A 20,316-nucleotide genomic window follows, 5' to 3' on the forward strand; every position below is an offset into this window, starting at 1 on the left:
TTGAGAGCGTGGGAGTGGAAGCGGATACCGTTCACCGTTCCTGCATGCATAACATCGATGCGAGTACCATGCATAAGGGATCGTGCGAAACACGGACGGGCATGCGGGTGCGGACTAGCGGCGGAGAGCATTGTGGCGTTCAGTGCAGCACTTGAGCAGGTTTAGCCCCAGCTTCCGAGCGGTCTGATGGTACTCTAGGCATGTTACCCATGTTGCAGGTACGTATCGTGGAGTCAGAGAGGGTAGGGCTGAACATGAACATGGGACGATCGACGCATGGGTGTTGGAAACCTGGGGAACCGTCATCTAAGAAACGGGAAGCCATCGGCTATTGGCCAATCCCTCTCTGAACTAAGGTGTATCGTCCGAGGCATCCCGGCAAGGCGGAGCAGGTAGGTATTGAGTGCCTCGAGTGCAAGGCGACCGTGGGTGGCGGCCGACAAGAGTGGTGAAGGGGGGAGAGTGTGGGAGGAAGCTGCAAGGTGCAACCCCCAGCCACTGACTAGGAAATGATGGACATACGATGGTACCGCAGACCGCCAATGAGTAAAACATTGCTAGTTCATCTTCATCCCCGCGTGTTGATCTTCTAGAACACCTTTTCCAAGTGCAGGGTCGGGTATGTGCCAATCAGGGGGTGCCGGACTGGCGAAAATGGGGCCGGCGGTTATTTAGACGCACTGCGTCTGTTCACAGCGCACCAACACATGGTGGCCCAATTGGGGGGCCTGGCAGGGGAACCCGGTCGAGGTTGGCAGTGAAGAGGCCTTCCGCTTTCCGGTGGTGTGTATGAGCAGTTGCCGTGTTGGCAAATGTTGATCTAAGCTTCTTACTCCTTAGCTCCAACGAGACCTACACCACCCCTGCTCCCGCCGCAGCAGAGAGATCGAGCGGGCTTTGTTCCCATAGGACAATGGACGAGCACCATCCCTTACCTTTCACATGCTTAGGGGTTGACATAGCAGGAGTGGAGCCGGATGAATGGGGTATGGTGCTGTATTTCCTGCCCTTGACCGGGGCGTCGAAGAACCCCCTAGCACCCCCATCCCGGCCGTCTGGTTTTCATCGGTCAGGGGCATTGCCGAATGTGTGGCCCCCAGAAGGCGTCCACCCGCAGCTTGAGTGAAGTCACCTGTCGTTCACTCTCGGTGTCTTCCCTTCTGGTACCACTGCCAGTTGGGTCATTCGCCTGAGCCTCCGCCGCCCTGATCGGCCGAGGCGCACTCTTGGTTCATTCTCTTGACTCGGTCGGTATCCTGTCTATGTCGGTATCAGGTTATAAAGCTGCCCCAACCTCATCCAAGTTGACTCGACCTTCTTTCACCACCACCGTTCACCAGAGCAATCACTACCCCCTGCCGACCAACCTGCCCACACGTCATCGTTTCGAGACCTATCCCCTTTACATCCCAGATACCATCCAAGAAAGAGTCAACATCCCGTCGTCCACAATGTGCGGTTGGGAAGAGATCATCTACACTTGTGACCGCAGACACAGCAAGCTGCGGAGGACCAAGTACTCGTGTGATGTCTACAGACGATACGTCTATGGCTTCTGCGAGTTCGACGAGCGGTACGACCGCCGCCGGGTCTCCCAATACCACTCCAGCGGGATGTGCGACGAGTGCAACGCCATCTTCCAATACGTCAACTTCGACTAAGACCAACCCACTACGCCGTTTGCCACGGCAAACCACCGGCCTCTTCGATCACCTCGACCGATTTGTACACACTCTCACGCGGTACGTCGCCAGCATCACAACCAATGTCTGCCATGCTTTTCTAACCACATCGGCAACAGGCGCCGCCTTGTATTAGTACACGATTCAGATCCTTCCATAGAAGGCGCCACGCTGTAACACCACCCGGATAGGGGAGGGAACTCGGCGTTTTCAGCGCCGGACGGGGCTTTTTTAGGGCGTGTCTTTCCTTTGTTTTCTTGGAGTTTATCTTTGGAGAGAGAGGTACGATAGATTTCACAACGGTCATAGCTACCATGGTTCGCCATGGACAGCTGGAGGAATAGATTTGGGCGAGCATCACTGCACTGGAGAGGGATGGTTCAGGTTGCGTTCTAGTTGGATGTTTGTTTCGCACAGGTTTTATTAGTGTCGTGTCCGATAGACTTCACTTCTTGTTACAATAAATAGGGGTATTTTTTTCACTTTCTGTTATTACACCATAACCGCTAGTGACGGCTACATCATCGATCTCGTAATGATTACGACTATCGAAGCATAAATGACGCTCCTTTTTTCTCCTCCTAACATTCTCGCAATGTATGGCCAGTTCTGCACCTGATTGTCCCCGCAACTTCGCCACCCATGGCGTTGTTGCATGTCCATATCTCTGCTCGGACCAACAAACTTTTCGGCGCGCCCCGGAGACCAGGATATCGCTCCGGCCCCGCACGGGGAAGTGGATCCCCCGGACTCGGGCTCCGTGTCATCCCGGGCATCTTCGGCTTCCTCTCGGCGCTTCTCTCGCAACATGATCAATGTCATGATGCAGCAGCATGGCCATTCTCAGGCCATTTTGAAGAAGCGGTATCTAAAGAAGAACCAACAACACCAATACGTAAGTAGATTGGTGACCGGCTCAGAATTGCCAAATGCGGCAACACGGCCAATCAGCAACCCGGGAATCCCCAGAATGGCCGGCAAGGTGCCGAAACACCATCAAAGCCACCTGTGCCGCGCCCCAGCATCAACTTTGGATTCGCCTAACTCGCGAACAGCCGCAGCATGGGACGGCTGAAATGGTGCGGCCAAGACTCATTGAACTCAACGTTGATCCCTGAAAGCCTGTTCGCGTCATACCTATCAAGCCTCGCGACCACCACTCGAAATACTTGACTGTACTTCTGCGGCCGGTGGTTCGGCTGGGGCGGCCGATTTGGCAGCCACTCTCTTAAAATGCACTGTGAGGCGTGCAGGCCGGCGTGTTTGCCGTGCCCCCAACAGCCCAATGGCGCTTGTGCGCTTGAGCGCGTTTAAGCGCCCAAGCCGAGCTGATCACTGATCACTACCACCACCAGCTGCAGAGCTTGCAGACAAGACGCTCTCGGGGCCACCGAGACATGGTATCTCCAGCGCAGAGGTCCCCGGAATGGTTGACATGTGATGGGATGGGGGGCATGATGCAGGGCATCTTCTCCAGAGTTCCCAAGACGAGCATCTTGCATGTGTGCTTGTCGCCAGCTCAGCCAGCCAACGGCGGCATGAACCCTGCACATAGAAGCAGGACAGAACATTCCATGACCCCGAACACGAGGGGGTTGTTGCATCATGCATCAAGCATACACCTACGATGGTGACTTAGACCGAGCTAAACCCTTCCAGTTCCGCCGACTGCCAAAAACAGAAACCCCGGCCGGGCAAACCCAAACCACGGCCGACATGGGAAGGCTGAGCAAAGCCGCAAAAGCTCCGGCGGCGGAGCGGCGGAGAACCACAGCGCCATGCTGCACCCCGCCTCCCCCCCGAGCGCCACTCGATATCCAAGGTTACCATCCCGATTTCGTGAACCACCTTCTCCGATATCGCACACCGCGGCCCGTTCTCATGACCACTGTGCACCGAGGATGGGGAGGCACTGCCCACGCGGCAGGATGGCCCCCAGACCGCAACGAGGACCGCGGTGGGTGATAGCGGGGTTCGCCGACGACGCGGAATCGGAGATGTGATGGGAATGTCGGATGGGATGGGGGTGCGTTGGCAATCCTGCTGTTACTGCGTATCGGGTAGATATCCGTGATTGACGGGAAGGGGGGAGGATAAGTGAGTTCCGATGTGATTTGGACGTTGTGCCGCTCGTTTGGTGTTGTTCCGTTCCGCTACTGGGGATATACGACACACGTTCGGCGGAGAGTGCGGATTCTGGTCACCGAGGATGGTATTACTGGGCCTGGGGAGGGGACGTATGTCCCGAGAGTGTCCTTATTTTGAAGGATGCACGGCTCGTTGGGACAAGCGGTGTGGACAAAGTATTGGTCTAGCCGGGCGCTACCTTAGTTACGCTGTTGGTACCGAGACTGAGTGAAGATTGGGTGATATACGGGTCGTGTGAGGGGAAAGGAACGAAATGTTAAGGGGCTTAAATTAGGGCGGAGGAGGAGCTGTGGCAAGCTACGACAAGCCCTACGCGGCGGCGGTGGCCCTTCCACGGCGGCGGCGACCCCTACACAGTGACGGTGATTGCCACGCGTTGACTTCAATCCCTCCGCGGCGACGGCAATACCTAAGCTTCTGTTCGTATCTCTATCTCAAGAGGTTCCCTCAACTGGCGCTTCGGCCGTCGGTCATCAGATGCCAGCGACGATCCGGACGCAGTAGTTTTCCTAGGGCGCTTGCCGGTCTCTTCGGCAGAGGGCTCAGGAGCACCAGATCGTATAAATCTCACACTCTCGGTTGGCAGTGATGAAAGAGAAGATGCAATTTCGCCCTTTACAACCTGCGGTGGCTGCGGTAATTGCTGCCCTGGGACGAGGCCAGGCTTCGGTGCTGCTTCGCGGCACTGCCTTGCGGTGTTACGAAATGCTGGGTCAATTATCAGCATCTCGTTGGCTAGAAAGTCGGCTAGAACCGAGTCGTTCTCGAGCTGCAGCTTTTCGACGATGGCTAGGCACCACCCGGGGCCTTCCGCCAAGCTTAGGTCTGGGAGGCCAAAGGCGAATTCGTAAACCATGACCCCGAGGGACCATATGTCGACAGCGGTCGTGTAAGGCTCTCTGTTATCCCGCCGAATAGTCGCGTTGGCTTGGATTTCGGGTGCGAGGTAGAGCTCGGTTCCGCACTGCGTTCGCAGCTCGTGGCCATCCTTGGAGTGGCCAAAGTCGGCAAGTTTGGTATGAATAGAATCGGCAGTGCGGTGCTGGACAAGGATATTGGCCGGCTTGATGTCGCGGTGGATAATGGGCGGGTCGAGTTCGTGAAGATAGGATAAGGCTGCGAGACCTTGGTCCAGGATCATGAGTACTTCATTCGGAGAGAATTTGAGCGTTCTGTTCTGCCAGTGCAAAGTCCTTCCCGGAACATATTCCAGATCTAAGGTGGGTAGAAATGACGAGAAGTCGTCGGCGAGCAAACGCACGATATTCTCCTTACTGCACGTTAGCACTCAGGGTTTGCTACGTGGCTAGGAGTCAAGGCTGTGGCCGCTTACATGCGAGATTCTGCGCAATAATCGGGCCTCTTGTCTCCACCTCTCGATGTCGCAGTGCGCGCCATCCGCCGGTTGCTTGCGGGCATAATCGACACCGGTACTCACGTTGGAAAGGCGCGTCACAATGGCAAAAGAGCCCTGACCGAGTGTCTTGCGCCTCAACCAGATAGCGCCTTCGCTGGGTGTTTGGATGCCCGTATCAACACCGGCGGTCGATTCGCCGCCATCAAGGCCGAGGCCCGTCAGCGGGAGCTGCTGGGGGTCCACGGGGGCGCCCGTTAGCGGGAGCTGCCGGGGGTCGACGGGGGCACCCGAACCATTCCGAAACTCTGCCACTCTGGCTCGGTAATCGTCAGAGTGGTGGTCGCGTGGTGGAACGACGGCCCAGAAACAGAGGTTGTCGTGCAGGTAAATCAGGATTTCCTGCCGGCCATCGGGGCGGTCGGTGAAATCAGTGCCGCTGAGGATCCAGGTAAAGTGACGACGTTTTTCACGTCCTTTACCTTGATAGGAGACTGATGTGCCATCTACCCGCTTCCCCGCAGTTGTCCCTATATCGCGTACGTCCTTTAGCACGAGACGGTCGTGCCCGTCGAAGCAAATGAGACACTGGAAGCCACTGATGCCCTTCAATTTCTGGGCTTTAGGCAAGCGGATGTCGCAACCTTCAGCAGTCCCCAGTGTAAAACCAGACCGCTGCTTCCGGGGTTGGTTAAATCTTAGCCGAAGGCCAGGATGCGCCGCCCAGCCAGGTTGCTGCTTCTCAGCAGCGCTATCTTCGTCAGGCTCAGGCGTTTGGGACCAATCGCACTGCGACTGACTTGGACTGCCGGGCGCGTCGGCCGGCCCAAGTTGTTCGGGGACGTAAAATGGAGCATTGTGGGCCATTCGGACTGTCATATCGGCGAAATCCAAGTCCCTATCCACCGTATTCACGGGGTATAAAGTAACGATGATATTGGGGTCGTCCATCTTGTCGTCGAGAAGGGGGAAATTCGCCGGAAAAAAAAGAGAAAAGAAAAAGAAACTCAGATAAAAAGAATATGAATAAGAAGAAATCAAACAGAACAAGACCGATAATTGATAGATGAATACAAAAGAAAACAAGTCAACGAACAAACACCCGAGCGAAAAAGGAAAGAAGAGCTCAGTTAATTAATGGATCGTTAGGCACCCTTGCAGCAAGGGGGGTCTCGCGTCAGCACGTGATCTCGTTTAACAACCGCCTGATGGTGTCCGTCGTTGTCCGCGTCAAAAAAAAACAAAAAAAAAAAACAATTAAGCCAACTACCTAATTGGCTTAGGTAAGAGAACCATGCCCCCAAAACTCTTGCTTGCGGGCGAGGTTGCCGAATTTACGGATGCCGAGCTTGATCAGTACCTCGAAGCAAGTCGCTTGCCGAACGGCGACCGCATGGTCGAAGTCGAAGACCCAGACAATCTTCCCGAGTCTTTCATCCAACGCCTGCGGTTCGAACGAATCTATGCACCCCTCTTGCATGCTGAACCGGACTAATTCGGGAAACAATTTATCAGTGAACGCGCCCGTCCCCAGACCTTCAAGCCCGTCGACCTCGACCAGGTCTCGGCCCGCCTTCTCCAACCAGAGCCGACACGCCGTCGCTCCTCTTCAACCTCAAGCTCGTCGACATCATGCTCGGTAACATCGGAAGAATTATATGAAGAGGGCTTCGAAATGGAGAAAAAGGCTTATCACGAACTCGCCAGCGATGGCGGCCGGCCCTTCTACCCCATCGAGCTGCTCCCAGATCTTTCTCGCCATCCCGAGCAACACCCCGAAATCCTACGCTATTGGAGTCCGCCGTCGAAATATTTTTGGCACATCTTCACGAAACAAAAGATGGATTGGCAGTTCTTCCGTGACTTCCAAAAAGCAAACAGATATGGGTGGAAGGGACAAATGGCCCGGTACCAGACGCGAATGTTGAGATTCCTGGAAAAATACTCGATACAGCCGCCGTCATTTGAATTTAAGGAAGACTGGACGGGACAGGATAGGCTTACGGACTGGATTGAATACGCCTGCTATACATGCTTCGTCATGCGCATGCGGAAATGGGATCCGCTTGGGTACGAGCTGAAGGTCGCGCAGTTAGGCTGGATCACGGATCAGATACCTCTCATCCAGGCTGAAATGAGACAGGAGGCGACTGTTGGCACCAACAGTGTCAAGCGCAACCGGACGGAGGATGACGAAGTGGACGGTGGAGAGCCGTTAACCAAAAAGCAGAAGGCTCTCGATGGCGGGGGAACTGCCACAAACTGCCAGCCATTGGAAACGGTCTCTGCATCCCCGCCGTCCCCCGATGCAGCTCCTTCCGAGGGCCCCCAATCTATCTCACCTGCGCTAGGGCCCAGACCAGAACCTTGAAAGCGCGAAAAGCGGCGAACGGCCGCGGCTACGAACAACCTGGCCCAGATACCGGCTGAGCGCCCAAATTCAAGTCTTTGGGCTGTTGATCGCGCCATGTAACTTCACCGCAGCTCACTACGCCGTAACAAAAGGACAGCCACGTGAGAGAGAGCGTTTTATCCGAAGCGATCCTTAGAGAAGCCCACGGATCAAGACGGTCGTCTGCAACCCGATGTCTCCGCGGCAAAACGGACGAGATGGCCGCTACCCGGTGAAGAAGGGGGCAGGTATGATTGACAGGCGTCACAGTAAGTGTCATGTACAAACCAGGGATTCTTGAGTGGCACCCTGACGCCGGTCTTTGCGTATGTAACCGGAGGAGCCGGAAGGACGAGAAGGAGTTCAAGGAGACCACTAGGTCTCTTCAACGCGGCTGACCAGTCGATTCTTGAGACCCATCTATCATACATAGACAACCGCCCTAGTAAGAACCTAAGCCTGACATGTCTCTTGGTAGTGTCGAGTCACAACCACAGACGAGCGCCGATTAGCAGTTTCCAGAACCCTAGGCTAAGAGCCTAGATAAAAACCGGATGCCGCAACTCTTCACCGCGCCCCTCTCTTCATCCCCTCCAGCCCTCCGATCCACGTACCAACCGTACCCCACCCTTGTGAAAGAAGCGCGATGTCCTATTCTCCAGCCTCCTTCCCGTGCTTCACATCCACATCGCACCCGTCCGCCGCGACCCCACCGCTCTACAAATCGCTACTTTACTCGGGCGTCCCCCCCAGCTGCGCCCCGCGCCCCTCCCCCTCCCGCTGTCGCCTCAACGGCCACCGCTGGCCCATCTGCCTCTCCCAAAGCACGCGATCAATCCGCCCCTCCTTGAGCGCCGCCCCATCCCCGGCATACTTGAACGTCTTCCCCTCCACCATGCGAGTGCTGCTGCCGCCCTGACTCTGGTCGGTGAAGTGGATCGTGCAATCCGTCAAGACGTAGGCGTTCGGCTCGTAATAGCCCAGCTTGTACGCCTCCTCGGCGGACTGGATGTGGTATGTGTAGCCGTCGACGACGGCGGCTGGGTTGCTGCTGTCGATCAGCATGCGGTAGTCGCCCCAGGTGGTGAGCTCGTGGTGGTGGATTTGGGCGGGGTGGAGGGGAGTTGGTGGGGAATCGAGGCCGAGGACGCCTTGGAGGATGTGTGGTTTTGTGAGCGTGCCGTAGAAGAAGTAGTAGATGGGTTGGAAGGGCGGGGGGTTGGGGTTGTGAAGGGGTGGGGCGGCTTGGTTTGTTGGCTGGTCTGGAACTGCCACCGCCTTGCGTGTTGGGGGTTTCTGGGAGAGCGGCGTTGGAGGGAGAGGCGGAGGCGGAGGAGGTGGCGGGGGTGGGGGGCCGTTTTTATGGAGAGAGCCAGGCTCCAAAGGAGGTTTGTGGGATTCTTCCATGAGTGAAATGGAATACTGAGTTGGGTTGGGTTGATTTGCGTGCCGGGCGCCGTTGTTATGCGGTAGTGTAATATGTAAAGGTTGCTAGGTATTCTTGAGAAGGCAGTTCAAGTGCTCAAGTTCATGGGGTTGAGAATGGTCGGTTGGTTAGGCAACAGAGGTGGCCAGGATGGGACAAACAAATTTCGTCTCCAATCACATTTCGAGGTAGTGAGTTGACCCAAGGCTAAAACTCAATACAATCTTACCTGGGAGATACTGGTATTGGATGAAAATGGAGTATCATTGTTATAAAATCTCCTCGTCACGTTCGTTAAATAGGTAGGTATCAAGCAAGGGCTACGCCCTCAACAGGCAACTTGGACGCACCAGAACGAGCTGCACAAAGTCGTTTCCCCCGAGGACAAGATATTCAAACGAGAAGATGAACACAAGCTCCCAGGCGGCGGAACGAAGTGGAACCTGTTTGGGCACGCAACAATACATGTAGATTATCTTATTTCTAGCGTTAAAATCTCACCGACTCGCTCACCATCTCTACTCCAAGAATACGAGTCATAGTAGAGAAAGCGTCGCCATCCCACCCTTTTCATATCCTTTCTCCCGCCCAAACTCTCTCTTACTCCCCTACGCCTTGATCGTCACAGCAAACACCCCCTGGCCGGCCCCAACATAAGCCACATTCTTATCGCCCTCGGCACGGCCAAAGGCACACGACGTCGAGCCTGTGATAGTCCCCACACTAGTAGGCGTGCCCACAGCCGGGTCGACCTCGACCAGCGAATTCCGGCCGTTTGTCGCGATATAGATCTTGCCATTCGGCCCAAAGCACAAATCATCCCCCATCAAGTTGGTCCACAGCGTGGTGTAGGCGCCGGTGGCCTTGGCCGTGGCCGGGTCGACGGCGACCTTGTGAAAGCTGTTGCGGAAGATGTTGGTGTACCACACGACGCCGTCGCGGTACTTGATGCCGTCGATGCCGAAGGGGATGCCGCCCGAGGGGGCCATGCTCGCGTCTTGGAGTGCGATGGCGTACGCGCCCGTGTTGACGTCCAGCTTGAACACGGCGCCCTTGCCCGCGTCGGCGACGAGGACGGATGAGTTGTCGAACACGGCTAGGCCGTTGAGGTTGTTGGCTTCGGTGATGGTCTTGATGAGGCTGGATTTCGGGGGGGTGCTGGTGAAGTCGACTTTGTAGATGCCCTTGCCGCCGATGACGGCGAAGATGTCCGGCGCGTACTCGCCGATGCCGGATAGGCCCGTGGCGCCCGAGACGCTGAGCGCCGTGGTGGAGGTCTTGGCTACGGGGTCGATCGAGTAGAGGTTGGCTGAGTTCATGTTGGTTGCGAGGATCTGGCCGTTGGAGCGGACTGCCACATTCTCGACCGAGCTGAGCCGGACGACTTGCGTGGCGCTCTGGCGGGGGGTGACGGCGGCTGCGTTGGCCAAGGCCGCGAGGAAGGGGAGGACGGCCAGCATGGTGTCGATCTTGGTGTTGTTGGAGTTGCTAGGACGGCGGAGGGAGACTAGAGTTAGGGATGGTGGTCAGGCCGGAAACCGCCGTTTGGACCGTGAGGAAGCCATGGCGCCTTTTTCAACAGCTAGCTCGAGCTAGGGACCTAGAGTGATAGCCCCTGCCGCGATGGCTTCACTACGCATGACGCCAGATGGTGGTATAAATACCTCTTGGCGTCTCCTCGTGAGAAATTAGGGTGACGGCGCCTAAATATTTCGTTGGTGGTGAAGGCTGCTGATTTGGGGCAGCCCCTGGTTGGTAATCTGGCTAATCACAAACGTTGTTCTCTATGGCCGAATAAGGCAATAGACCAGGGCGGCTCTATCCGAGGACGTTATATTCCGGGGCCAGTAATGTAGCCCGACTGCGGGGAATGCCTGGTCCCCTTGTCTCCGATGGCCGTCCAAGAAACGTGGTTGTGGAGCCATGTCGGCAGTGAGGAAGTCGAAGGAAGAAGATGCTTAGGCCGAGACCATGCGGCTGTGCCTCTGATCTTGGAGGACGCCCTTGGCGGAAGAGATGCGGCCCAAGGATCACAAATCCCGGATCGGGAATCACACAGGATTGGAGGATGCTCGTTTCAGTTTCATCGGGTTTACTAAACCTCCAGCTCTCGAAGCCAGAGAGGGACTAAAGATTACTTATTATACGACCCATAATCCTGTTTCTGCGATACGGGGGTACTCTCCAGCTCCGCGTGCGTCGCCCCCGTATCTGACACCTCCTGGGGACTCGTGGGCAGGCCCTTCTCGGGCGTATAACCCTCTATCTCCACGCCGCCGGCAACATACACCGCCCCCATCTGCCCCGGCAACGTTGGGTCCGGATACTGAGCGGGCGCGCCTCCCGACCTAAGTAGCGTCGTCGAGTGCAGCTTGAACCCCGTCCCGCCCCCGCCCTCTTCCCCCTCCGCCGCCCTCCTCCTCCTCCTCCCCAACCAAAACCCCAGCGTCCCCACCCCCGCCGCACCCACCACAGCCCCAATAACCGCGCCCGCGATCCACGCCCTCGACGACGAGGTCTCCGCTTCCCCCGGCTGCTCCCCCCCACCTCCCCCATCCGAAGTAATCGCCGCCGGCGGCCCCCCCGGCGTCGTCGCCGTGGTCATCCCCGTACTCCCCGTCGGCTCCGGCCCCTCAGAAGGCGGCGGCGACGTCGTCATCCAACCCGGCACATTGCGGTAGATGGTGCTAGCACTCCAGGACTTGGCGCAGTTGTAGACGAGCCAGCTCTCGGAGGCGGCCGAGTAGGCGTCGTAGACGGTCATGGTGTAGCACTCGCGGTCGAGGCCGCACGACCAGCGGCCGCCGAACCGGTTGGTGGGCGTGCCCTTGGTGCAGGCCGTCGGGAAGTTGCAGTTGCCGCCGATGCTGCAGCAGCCGGCGAAGGTGCTGGAGAGGGCGAAGATGGAGCTCGTGTCGCAGCTGATGGTCTCGATGGCGGCTGTGGTTGGGGTTGGGGGGTTAGAGCTGGGGTTGGGTTGGGTTGGGGGAAGGGTGGGGGGAGGAGGTTGAGTTGTCCCCTACCCCCCTCCCCTTTAGTTTTTAGGTGAGGCTGTTACGCACCGGGTGCGGTTGGGTTTAGGTAGAGACCCTGGAAGTTGGCGGGGCCATCTGACGCTGGTGTTTGGGCCAGGGTGCGGCCATTGAGGCCTTGTGATAATAACAGAAGTAAACAGGTCAGGTTCCAGATGGGACGACAAGAAAAACACCCTGCGCGGGCCCCCATAGTGAAAGCCAACTTCCCGTGAACAGCTGGCTCGCTAGTCTCGTCTGTATATCATGAAAGGGAAAGTTGGGATGCCACTCGGAAGCTCAAAGGATCAAAATCATGATGGGTCGGCGGTATCTTGAGCGGAGTATATACAAAATACGAATCAGGAACTGTCAGTGGGGAAGAAGGAAGGTATCACAACCAGAAATAGAGATCATGGGCCCCAAGGATCGGCGCGCCGCGTCGCCTGGGATTCGGGAACAGAACTCAAAGCGGGCCAAGGCCCGATGCCTCTTTAATACGGGCCAGTGAGGGCTGTATGTTGTTTGTACAGATTAGGTGAAACGAAGTCTTCGTTAGTCTCCCGGGCGAGGAGGGGGCACAAATGAGACGCAGCAGCTGTTGCTGTCCGTTGTGGCGTCGAATCCACCCGTCCAGTGTGTGAACGTCAACCTCATCGAGAAAATGCCCCGGGCGGCACAGATAGCAGCTGTAACCTAAGCCACGCAGCCAACCACCAATCCCCCCTGTGGGACCCGGATCCCTTAGTGCCCTTCCCTGCGAGGTTCTCGGTGGTGCAACCTTAAACGGCAATCTGCCGTGCAACCTTTATGGGGGATCCGTCCAGTCCTCGAGGCTTATCCTGTTGACACTTTTTGACAGGTTCGATACGGGAGAACGGATTGGAGAACGCATCGACGATCATGCCGCCGATCGAATGCTTCACGAGCTGACGCGAGCACTAATGACGGAACCGCCTCTCCAACGGGATGGCAGTTCTTGTTGTCGGATGCAAGTTGTCGTATTTCGTATATTTGCCAGTGTATCCCGACTGTCCGACCACCTGAACGGTCGGGAAACGGTTTCTGTCATGTCAATGGTCCACTGCTGTGTCTCAAATCCCAGCCGCACCTCCGCCCGCGAATTCGACTCAGCGGCGGCCCCTGTCCCACGATCAGCTGGAAACGAAGCACGTCAAAAGACACTAACTTGGTAAAAAGACGTCAAGCCCGATGAGGGGTATCAACCGAGTCGGACCAGAGAGATGCAAACTCCGGGTGCAACAACCGCTCGAATCAGCACCCCCTTCTTCACTTCGACCCTTTCTCGGCCTTTCCCCTTTGGCGCATGCATGGCGGGTTCCCAACCAACATTCCCTTGCCGCAACCTTGCAGCACCTAACGCCCCCAAATTCGGGTAAGGCCCCGCCCGCTGCCCGCCCGTGCGAAAGAAACAAGGTTCTGAAAGAGACAAGGGGAAAGAAGAGCCGGGCAGTGAACCCACCACATTCGATGCCAGTCGACAGCGGTGGTGGACAAGATGCGCAAGTTGAAGTACGAATAAATAAATACGCCAAAATTCAGGGCGCCCCTTTTCGGATATAATCATAAATAAATACAGAACAAGATGGCGGCTGTAACTCAGCAGCGTTTTGCTTTCGCGACCCCGCCCCAAGAAACTGGAAAACCGAAACCCACAACGCCTGCTTGGAAGCCACCAAAAAGTCAAATCCCGAAACAAAAAGGAACACCCCCTTGGAAAAGAACGCTCTTCCCATGCACCGCCGCTCCCCCACATGGTATTTGTACAGGAAGAAACCAGTCCGAAAATAGAACACCCCAAAAAGACAAAAAGAAATGGCAACCCCTTCACCCTCAATCAAGAAGCTGCCTCCTGTGAAGTCAAGACCGACGTCTGGAACGTCAACGACATGCCCATCCCGCTGCCGCCCGCCTCATCATACCCAAGATGTCCATGATGATGGCCGTGCGAGCAGTACTCCCTCTCCAGCCCCTCGAGATACCCCGGGCTGTGGTGCCGCACGGACGAGGTTAGCAGGTGCAAGCCGCGGCACTGGCTGGCCACGCCTTGGCTGACCAGGTTGTTGATGGAGCGCTCGCTGCCGTCAAACACGTCGTAGGGGAAGATGACGGAGCGCTCGCTGACCAGCTTGCTCTGGTCGAAGGCGCCCTGCTCCAGCAGCAGGACGGCGCACCGCAGGTACCGGGCCTCCATGTGGATGTCGGAGCGGACGTCGGTCCGCTGGATGGCGAATTTCACCAGCTGCAGCGGCGTGTTGCCGCAGTTGTTGAACACGTTGACCGACGCCCCCTTGGCGCAGAGATATTGCACAGCGGGGACGAGTCCGAACTCGGATGCGTAGTGGAGCGCCGTGTTGCCCTCGGTGTCGCGCTTCCCGAGGTAGCCCTGCATGTCGAAGTCGGTCACTTTGGCGGCGGCGTCGAAGATGGTTTCCAGCTTGGCGGTTAGTTCGGTATCCGACAGCCCCGCCCTACCCGCGGCAGCACGCCGGAGGAGTTTCATGACGGGCGTGCGACGGACGCTTTGGGCGTTGCTGTCGTTGGGGTCGGCAGTGCCGAGGCCAAGGATCGGAACTTCGGTCGGGTGGATCGAGATGGAGCTATCGGAGCCGATAGTGGACGTATCGGCGGTTGAGGGGGCTTTGCCCTCGGGGGAGAACTCGGGGAGGTAGCGGCGGATGAACTCTACTTCATCACCGAAGATGCGGTGGAGCTTTGGTGCGGACTTTTCCAGGTTCCGCCGGATGCTGTGCCATAGCCGCTCGCCGTTGGCCGACTTGTTCGCCACGAGGAACCGGGCGGCGCCGTAACCGACCTCCCTAAACACGTAGTACAAAGTCTCGATGGGGAACTCCTTCTTGGCGACGAAGTGGTGCAGGAACGTGTGCTTATCCACGTCCCTGTGGCAGAAATCGAAACCGCGTGACCGCAGGGTTCGGATAAGGTTGAGAAAAGATACCGGCCGCATGTGCGGGTTCTCGGGCGGGTCAAAGACGTGGAGGAACGTCTCGCCGCGGTGGTTGACGAGTTGGACCTCGTCGGTGCGCTTAAGGATCATGAGCAGGATGGAGACGCGGGCACCCCACCTCGCCGCCACATGGAGCAGCGAGTTGCCATACTTGTCAACCATGTTAGCTTCCTCCTCCGTAACGCGAAAGTGCGTAAAGTCATGGCCCTCCGTCTTTTGGGCGTCGATCGCCTTGGACAACCGTTCGTGGACACAGCCGGGCGGGCCACGGCCAACATGGGCCGCGCAACACATCCGGACCAGCGCGGCGTTGAGGTCCTCAGTGGTGGGGTTGACAGTCGAATACTTGGACTTGAACAAGCCACCCATAGCCGGCGTGCCGTTCCCCTTGGTCGGTTTCCGTGGCTTCTCTTGGAGCATGGTCAAGAACTCCTCACGCGTCATCTTACTCAGCGCCGTGTTGGCGCCGGATGCGTTCACATTCGCACCCTTCGAGGATGCCGAGGAAGAGGAGCGTGCCAGGCTGGAGATCCCAGACGAGATACTCGAGAGAACCGAGGCCCATGACCTACGCTTCGCAGACTTTGTTGACGGGGTCGTCGAGGAGGCTCGGGAGGGTGACTTGTCCCGGAGGTAGGTGTCGGAGCAGCCGGTGCTGATAGCCTGCGGCGTTGACCCGGCGGACGAGGATTGTTTGACCGTAGACGGGCTATCGGTGCTCGGGCTGTTGGCGTATAATACGGGCTGCTGCTCGACGTGGGGTTGATCGATGGACATCCGAGTCCCCGGCACGTCGAGCAAATCGTACCCGAACGGATTCCGCGGTTGTGTCTCGCGTCGCCGACGGACTTTCCGGTTCTTAATCCTCCGCTCCGCCCTCAGCGACCTCAAGAATCGCACGCGCACCAACATGGTCGCGAGATCGCGGGGCCTCCAATCATCGATCCTGCGGTCCGGGAGGAGGTTCTTCAGGTGCTTGTGCGAGTTGCGCTGCCTTTAATCGTGCCAAATCAATCAGCAATCGTTGCGCCGACACGTGGGAATAGGGAGGCGGGCGCTATGCGCGCCCTCGTGGGGGGGGGGGGTTGCGCACCTTGGATCAAACGAACCATCTTTGAGGCGTTCAAGGATGCGGACAAGGGGCAGGCGTTCGCTCTGGGTGCAGACATAAAGACGCAACAATTTCTTCTGCTTGCCGGGCGGCCATGGCTTCTCGCGTCTCCCCCGCCGGGGAGCAGGCGGTGAAACAGCACTGCTGGTGGTAGCCACGAGTTCCATCATCAGATCTCAGTCCACTCCGACAATGCGGAGCGCAGATAGCGGTTCGTCTCGAATGGGGTCGGGTCGTGTCAAACGGTTTCGAAGCGCGGGCAACTCCTGGAGGACGTCGGCGGGTGTTCGACAGGCATTTGCTGTTTGTCGACGAGCGGCCATTCAAGGACTCGTCCGATCGGGGAATATTATCGAATATCGACGGTGATTATTATCGGAGACTGCGTGGTGGCATGGTGGCATGGCTGCGGGTTGACGTGAGGCTTTCGGGAGCGGCAGCTGTTTTAAGAGGTCAGCTCCGGGGCCAAACAGTGGTTTCACTGGTTTGGCTGGCTTCTTTTCGCGGGGGCCCTCGCCTTCCCCAATTGGTTCTAGAAGGTGTCGGCGGCCAATCGCCAGGCACCAGGCAACCCGCTCCAACCGGCTCCCACTCGTTCCTCCAGCTCGCCTACCCCGGAAGCAATCCCCAGACCCTGGGTCGCAATTTCCATGCAAAAAGGATGAACAAGCCCTGCTGCTGCTGCCCCGGGCGAGCTTGGGAGTTTCCCTCCTTCCCTCCCGTCTTGTGACGGTCCGAGCGGGCGGCCGTTGCGACGGTGTTACTGTGTAAGAAAGGGATCAAAGGCCTATCGGGAGTCATCACCGGGAAACATAAAATAGGTACTCAATCACTGGGTACCTAAACACAACGCTTCCCTGTTTTGTTTCTGGTGGTCTTCAGGTCTTTCCCGTATCCCATCGGGGACGGTAGTCGACGCACAGTATGCATAGATTTTTGTTTAACTAGTGATTTCATGATTCCACCGGCTAGTTGAGACCGGGAATGGGAACAACTGCCGGGACCATTCGGGGTCTGGTTGAGACCCTCCCTTGCTCCCGTGCCGGACCCAACTGCAAAAAGGGGAAAAGGCAGGAGGGAGGTCCCCGCCTAGCCCGCCCAGCCCACCCAGCCCACCCAGCGCCCCGCAGAAAGCTGCTAGGCGTGCTAAAAGCAACCGAGAATGGTGCAGACTCGCGAGGGGAACATGACGGCAAGTCCGTTGCCCCAGATCCAGATCGCAACGCACCCCCCTTTCCAGGCTGGCTCGGGGCGAGAGATGAAGGAGGGAAAACAATGAGGGTGGTGTTCGGTAAACCCTCGACACACCAGGGTCCTGCCAGCTGCCCGATGGATCTCTCGACGGGGGCCTCTGCGCAGGCTGTCCAATGATAGACACCAAAATGCATTGCTGCGCCCCACATTGCCTGAGCGCAACGCACCGGATCTCTTGCATTGGTCCGTTGTGCGGCTTCTTCCCATTCCAGTTCCCTTTTCGGCATGGGCCGAGTCTCGGCAAGAGCAGCATATTCTGGTTCTCACCACTGCGGCTAACGTTTTGGAGACGGAATGACCCGCATGAATTCCCCCAGCAGCAGAACAAGTTGCAACGCTATTCGGGGATTTTTGTTCTTCTTTTGTTTTGTGGGCAGCCGGATCAGCGCCGATTGTCCCATCTTCTCCATCATCTCGGATCATCCCGATCGTTTTGTGCATTTTAGGAGTCCTCCGCTGCTTCCAGGAATCCAGAGTTGTGGGCTTGTGGGGACAGCTGCTGCCGGCAACCGACAGATGCCAAGCTGGATCGGCCTCTCGATGGTACCTTCTTGTCACTCATCCTCGGCCTGCACTGGTGCAGAAATTGTGCTTGCTTCAGTTTGAGACAACCGGAAGTGGTTCCATTGCGACGGGAAGGATTTGAAGATTGCAAAGTTCCATTTTTACATATTTATATATTTACATCAACCTGGATTCTCTCAAGAAGGAAGAACTCCCTTGGTCCCTATTCGTCGATCTCACGACAATACGAAATACAAACAATGTAGCGGCAGCCTCAAACGCCACGCTCCATGCGGGCGCGCGCGGCGTCGCGGACTAAAAGAACGAAGGAATGTCATTTCCACGCTAGCAAAGCCGACGTCACTCAACACACTGCGGCCACGTTCTTCTTACTGTCCGAGACTCAAGAACTACTGCAAGCCACTTTTCTGCCACTCGGCTTTTGTTCCGAAACAGACCCCGAACGAACCATTCGGTGCGTAACACGACATCTTGATTGAACCGATTAAACGGTAATGTGTGTAAGGAGCCGACGCTAAAGTTGGCAGTTGACGGTTGACGGTTGACAGTTGACGGTTGACGGTTGACGGTTGACGGTTGACGGTTGACGGTTGACGGTTGACGGTTGACGGTTGACGGTTGACGGTTGACGGTTGACGGTTGACGGTTGACAGTCGACGTTGATAGTCAACGTTGGCGAAGCTTGAGGGTCTCGCCATTCCTCAAGCCAACACGAACAACCAAAAGTTTCCGGTTTGGGTTGGTGGAGTCTCGTCCTCATCATGCTGGGCTGAGTGCTGTGTTTATCAGCTGGGTGGTTCCAGCATGACACATCTGTCGTCCTGGGGATCTCTCGACGGCTGTACCCTGTTTTTTTTTTTTCTCAGATACGAGGCCGATTCCACACCATACGGCAACGGGCATCGCATTCGCACGCGAGCGCCGCCAGAACAAGCATGGACCATGTGAAACTCGCCGGATACGGCGTGGCTCGGGGGCAATTGACTCGCGCGCTGCCAGAACCATATCAACCACCTCAAAATTTGCGCCGAGAAACTAAAAATGCAGTGAGGACTTGCGCATGAGATGGTGACGGCACGTAGATGGCCTTCACCCTTGTATCGCTCCCGGCCATGTTCTACCATGCAACGATCGATCAAGGCGCAGGTACCGCTGCCAGGGCTGGAACGATACGGTAGTGGAGATGTCTGGCTTTTCTCGCATGGCGATGGTGGAGTCGCAACGTTTGATGCCGGACCGCCGGGACACAGATCTCGTATTGGGTCTCGCCCGTTTCCTTGATAAAGCTTGTTCGCACTCTTGACGCCGGCCCTTTCTCCCGGTCTTGTCACAACCACACTCGCTTCTTGTCACTCGCTCATCGTCAAACCGGACGTCACACTCGTTAAACACACAAGTATCAAATCCTAGATCTTAGTCAAACCAAAACAGAGACCGCCAAAATGCGTGCCCAATTCGCCACCCTCCTGGCCCTCGCCGCCCCCCTCTACGCTATCAAGATCACCTCTCCTTCCAAGAACGATGTGGTTGACCCCTCCAAGGGCGTCACTGTCAAGTGGTCCACCGTCAACACCGACCCGTCCAAGGCCCACCTCGTGCTAGTCAACATGGCCTCCGGCCACATCCCCTTCAGCAAGGACCTGGGCGAGGTCGACCTGTCCACCGGCAGCTTCAAGGTTTCGGAGAAGGACGTGCCCTCCGACGAGGGTTTCCAGTTCAACTTCGAGAGCACCGAGACCCAGAACACGGGCATCCTCGCCCAGTCGGAGCAGTTCGAGGTCAAGTCGTCGGCCTCGGACAGCGACGATGACGAGGAGAAGTCGTCCTCTTCGGCCTCCGCCTCCGCCTCCGCCTCGACCTCCGCGACGGCGTCGGCGTCGTCGTCTTCTGTGACCCTCACCACCACCATCAGGACCCTGACCCAGACCTTCACCAGCACCGGTTCCGACACTACGGTCACCGGCACCACCGTAACCACTTCTACTGGTACCCCCACCGGCAACAGCGGCACTCAGACCGAGTCCGCCACCTCCAGCACCAGCGAAGGCGCTGCCGCCCCGACCGGCATGGTTGTCCAGGGTGGCAGCCTGCTTGCCCTGGTTGCTGGTGTCGCCGCCGTCCTTGCTTAGATTATGGACTCAGACGGGGTAGTGTAGGATATTGAAGGGACTACATGCAAGTGGGCACAGGTTCGGAACTTTTGGAGGGTGGTAATATTGGACGTCGTATCTTCACGTCACGGTGATAGAGAGATGGGTAGACAGGATTGGAAAAATAGAAGTCTGTGTTAATAATAGTTAGAACGCCTCTTCTCAATTATCGTCGAGCACCGTCCTGTCAAACAGTCGTCTATGAGATTCGAACACAAAATGATGATACCCACGCTTACCAATGTTACTTGGTACTGTACCGCCTATCAACATC

General features: G+C 57.0%; 10 protein-coding genes across 10 annotated transcripts; 3 read left to right on the plus strand and 7 right to left on the minus strand.

Annotated features, from left to right (window-relative positions):
• Window positions 1–1,167: 1,167 nt before the first annotated feature.
• F5144DRAFT_271541 (uncharacterized protein) lies at window positions 1,168–2,148 on the plus strand. Its single transcript, XM_066783621.1, has 2 exons — window positions 1,168–1,742; window positions 1,802–2,148. The coding sequence occupies exon 1, from the start codon at window positions 1,263–1,265 to the stop codon at window positions 1,659–1,661; it is 399 nt and encodes a 132-aa protein (XP_066640776.1). The 5' UTR covers window positions 1,168–1,262; the 3' UTR covers window positions 1,662–1,742; window positions 1,802–2,148.
• A 1,795-nt stretch (window positions 2,149–3,943) lies between these two features.
• F5144DRAFT_271548 (kinase-like domain-containing protein) lies at window positions 3,944–6,398 on the minus strand. Its single transcript, XM_066783622.1, has 2 exons — window positions 5,164–6,398; window positions 3,944–5,100 (listed from the first exon to the last, which is right to left on the minus strand). Exons 1-2 carry the CDS (start codon window positions 6,133–6,135, stop codon window positions 4,240–4,242), a joined length of 1,833 nt encoding a protein of 610 aa, XP_066640777.1. The 5' UTR covers window positions 6,136–6,398; the 3' UTR covers window positions 3,944–4,239.
• A 27-nt stretch (window positions 6,399–6,425) lies between these two features.
• On the plus strand, window positions 6,426–7,829 carry F5144DRAFT_271580 (uncharacterized protein). The gene is made up of 2 exons (XM_066783624.1): window positions 6,426–6,633; window positions 6,700–7,829. The coding sequence occupies exons 1-2, from the start codon at window positions 6,479–6,481 to the stop codon at window positions 7,553–7,555; spliced, it is 1,011 nt and encodes a 336-aa protein (XP_066640778.1). The 5' UTR covers window positions 6,426–6,478; the 3' UTR covers window positions 7,556–7,829.
• F5144DRAFT_271561 (uncharacterized protein) lies at window positions 7,652–8,158 on the minus strand. Its single transcript, XM_066783623.1, has one exon. The coding sequence runs from the start codon at window positions 8,005–8,007 to the stop codon at window positions 7,747–7,749; it is 261 nt and encodes an 86-aa protein (XP_066640779.1). The 5' UTR covers window positions 8,008–8,158; the 3' UTR covers window positions 7,652–7,746.
• Window positions 8,159–8,308: 150 nt separating this feature from the next.
• F5144DRAFT_603663 (uncharacterized protein) lies at window positions 8,309–8,983 on the minus strand (the record flags this gene model as incomplete). The annotated part of the gene is made up of 1 exon (XM_066791297.1): window positions 8,309–8,983. One exon carries the CDS (start codon window positions 8,981–8,983, stop codon window positions 8,309–8,311), a length of 675 nt encoding a protein of 224 aa, XP_066640780.1.
• A 602-nt stretch (window positions 8,984–9,585) lies between these two features.
• Window positions 9,586–10,462, minus strand: F5144DRAFT_534954 (uncharacterized protein; the record flags this gene model as incomplete). Its single annotated transcript, XM_066787024.1, has 1 exon — window positions 9,586–10,462. One exon carries the CDS (start codon window positions 10,460–10,462, stop codon window positions 9,611–9,613), a length of 852 nt encoding a protein of 283 aa, XP_066640781.1. The 3' UTR covers window positions 9,586–9,610.
• A 674-nt stretch (window positions 10,463–11,136) lies between these two features.
• F5144DRAFT_548854 (uncharacterized protein) lies at window positions 11,137–12,227 on the minus strand (the record flags this gene model as incomplete). Its single annotated transcript, XM_066787545.1, has 2 exons — window positions 11,137–11,942; window positions 12,065–12,227. 2 exons carry the CDS (start codon window positions 12,225–12,227, stop codon window positions 11,137–11,139), a joined length of 969 nt encoding a protein of 322 aa, XP_066640782.1.
• Window positions 12,228–13,871: 1,644 nt separating this feature from the next.
• F5144DRAFT_493394 (uncharacterized protein) lies at window positions 13,872–16,280 on the minus strand (the record flags this gene model as incomplete). Its single annotated transcript, XM_066785971.1, has 2 exons — window positions 13,872–15,996; window positions 16,096–16,280. The coding sequence occupies 2 exons, from the start codon at window positions 16,278–16,280 to the stop codon at window positions 13,872–13,874; spliced, it is 2,310 nt and encodes a 769-aa protein (XP_066640783.1).
• Window positions 16,281–16,570: 290 nt separating this feature from the next.
• F5144DRAFT_575693 (uncharacterized protein) lies at window positions 16,571–17,180 on the minus strand. Its single transcript, XM_066789089.1, has one exon. The coding sequence runs from the start codon at window positions 16,912–16,914 to the stop codon at window positions 16,723–16,725; it is 192 nt and encodes a 63-aa protein (XP_066640784.1). The 5' UTR covers window positions 16,915–17,180; the 3' UTR covers window positions 16,571–16,722.
• Window positions 17,181–19,175: 1,995 nt separating this feature from the next.
• Window positions 19,176–20,152, plus strand: F5144DRAFT_271642 (Ser-Thr-rich glycosyl-phosphatidyl-inositol-anchored membrane family-domain-containing protein). Its single transcript, XM_066783625.1, has one exon. The coding sequence runs from the start codon at window positions 19,335–19,337 to the stop codon at window positions 20,019–20,021; it is 687 nt and encodes a 228-aa protein (XP_066640785.1). The 5' UTR covers window positions 19,176–19,334; the 3' UTR covers window positions 20,022–20,152.
• Window positions 20,153–20,316: the final 164 nt, after the last annotated feature.

This window comes from Chaetomium tenue (assembly GCF_020726465.1).
Source record: "Chaetomium tenue strain MPI-SDFR-AT-0079 chromosome Unknown F5144scaffold_5, whole genome shotgun sequence".
NCBI classification, from domain to species: domain Eukaryota; kingdom Fungi; phylum Ascomycota; class Sordariomycetes; order Sordariales; family Chaetomiaceae; genus Chaetomium; species Chaetomium tenue.

Bases quoted from the DNA above. Each gene is read 5' to 3' on its own strand.
- F5144DRAFT_271548 (XM_066783622.1), bottom strand. From the start codon at position 6,135: ATGGACGACCCCAATATCATCGTTACTTTATACCCCGTGAATACGGTG. The intron at 5,101-5,163 runs GTAAGCGGCCAC...ACGTGCAGTAAG, and splicing joins TATTGCGCAGAATCTCGCAT to GAGAATATCGTGCGTTTGCT.
- F5144DRAFT_271642 (XM_066783625.1), top strand. From the start codon at position 19,335: ATGCGTGCCCAATTCGCCACCCTCCTGGCCCTCGCCGCCCCCCTCTAC.
- F5144DRAFT_575693 (XM_066789089.1), bottom strand. From the start codon at position 16,914: ATGACTCCCGATAGGCCTTTGATCCCTTTCTTACACAGTAACACCGTC.
- F5144DRAFT_271580 (XM_066783624.1), top strand. From the start codon at position 6,479: ATGCCCCCAAAACTCTTGCTTGCGGGCGAGGTTGCCGAATTTACGGAT. The intron at 6,634-6,699 runs GTTCGAACGAAT...ACAATTTATCAG, and splicing joins TCTTTCATCCAACGCCTGCG to TGAACGCGCCCGTCCCCAGA.
- F5144DRAFT_271541 (XM_066783621.1), top strand. From the start codon at position 1,263: ATGTCGGTATCAGGTTATAAAGCTGCCCCAACCTCATCCAAGTTGACT.
- F5144DRAFT_271561 (XM_066783623.1), bottom strand. From the start codon at position 8,007: ATGTATGATAGATGGGTCTCAAGAATCGACTGGTCAGCCGCGTTGAAG.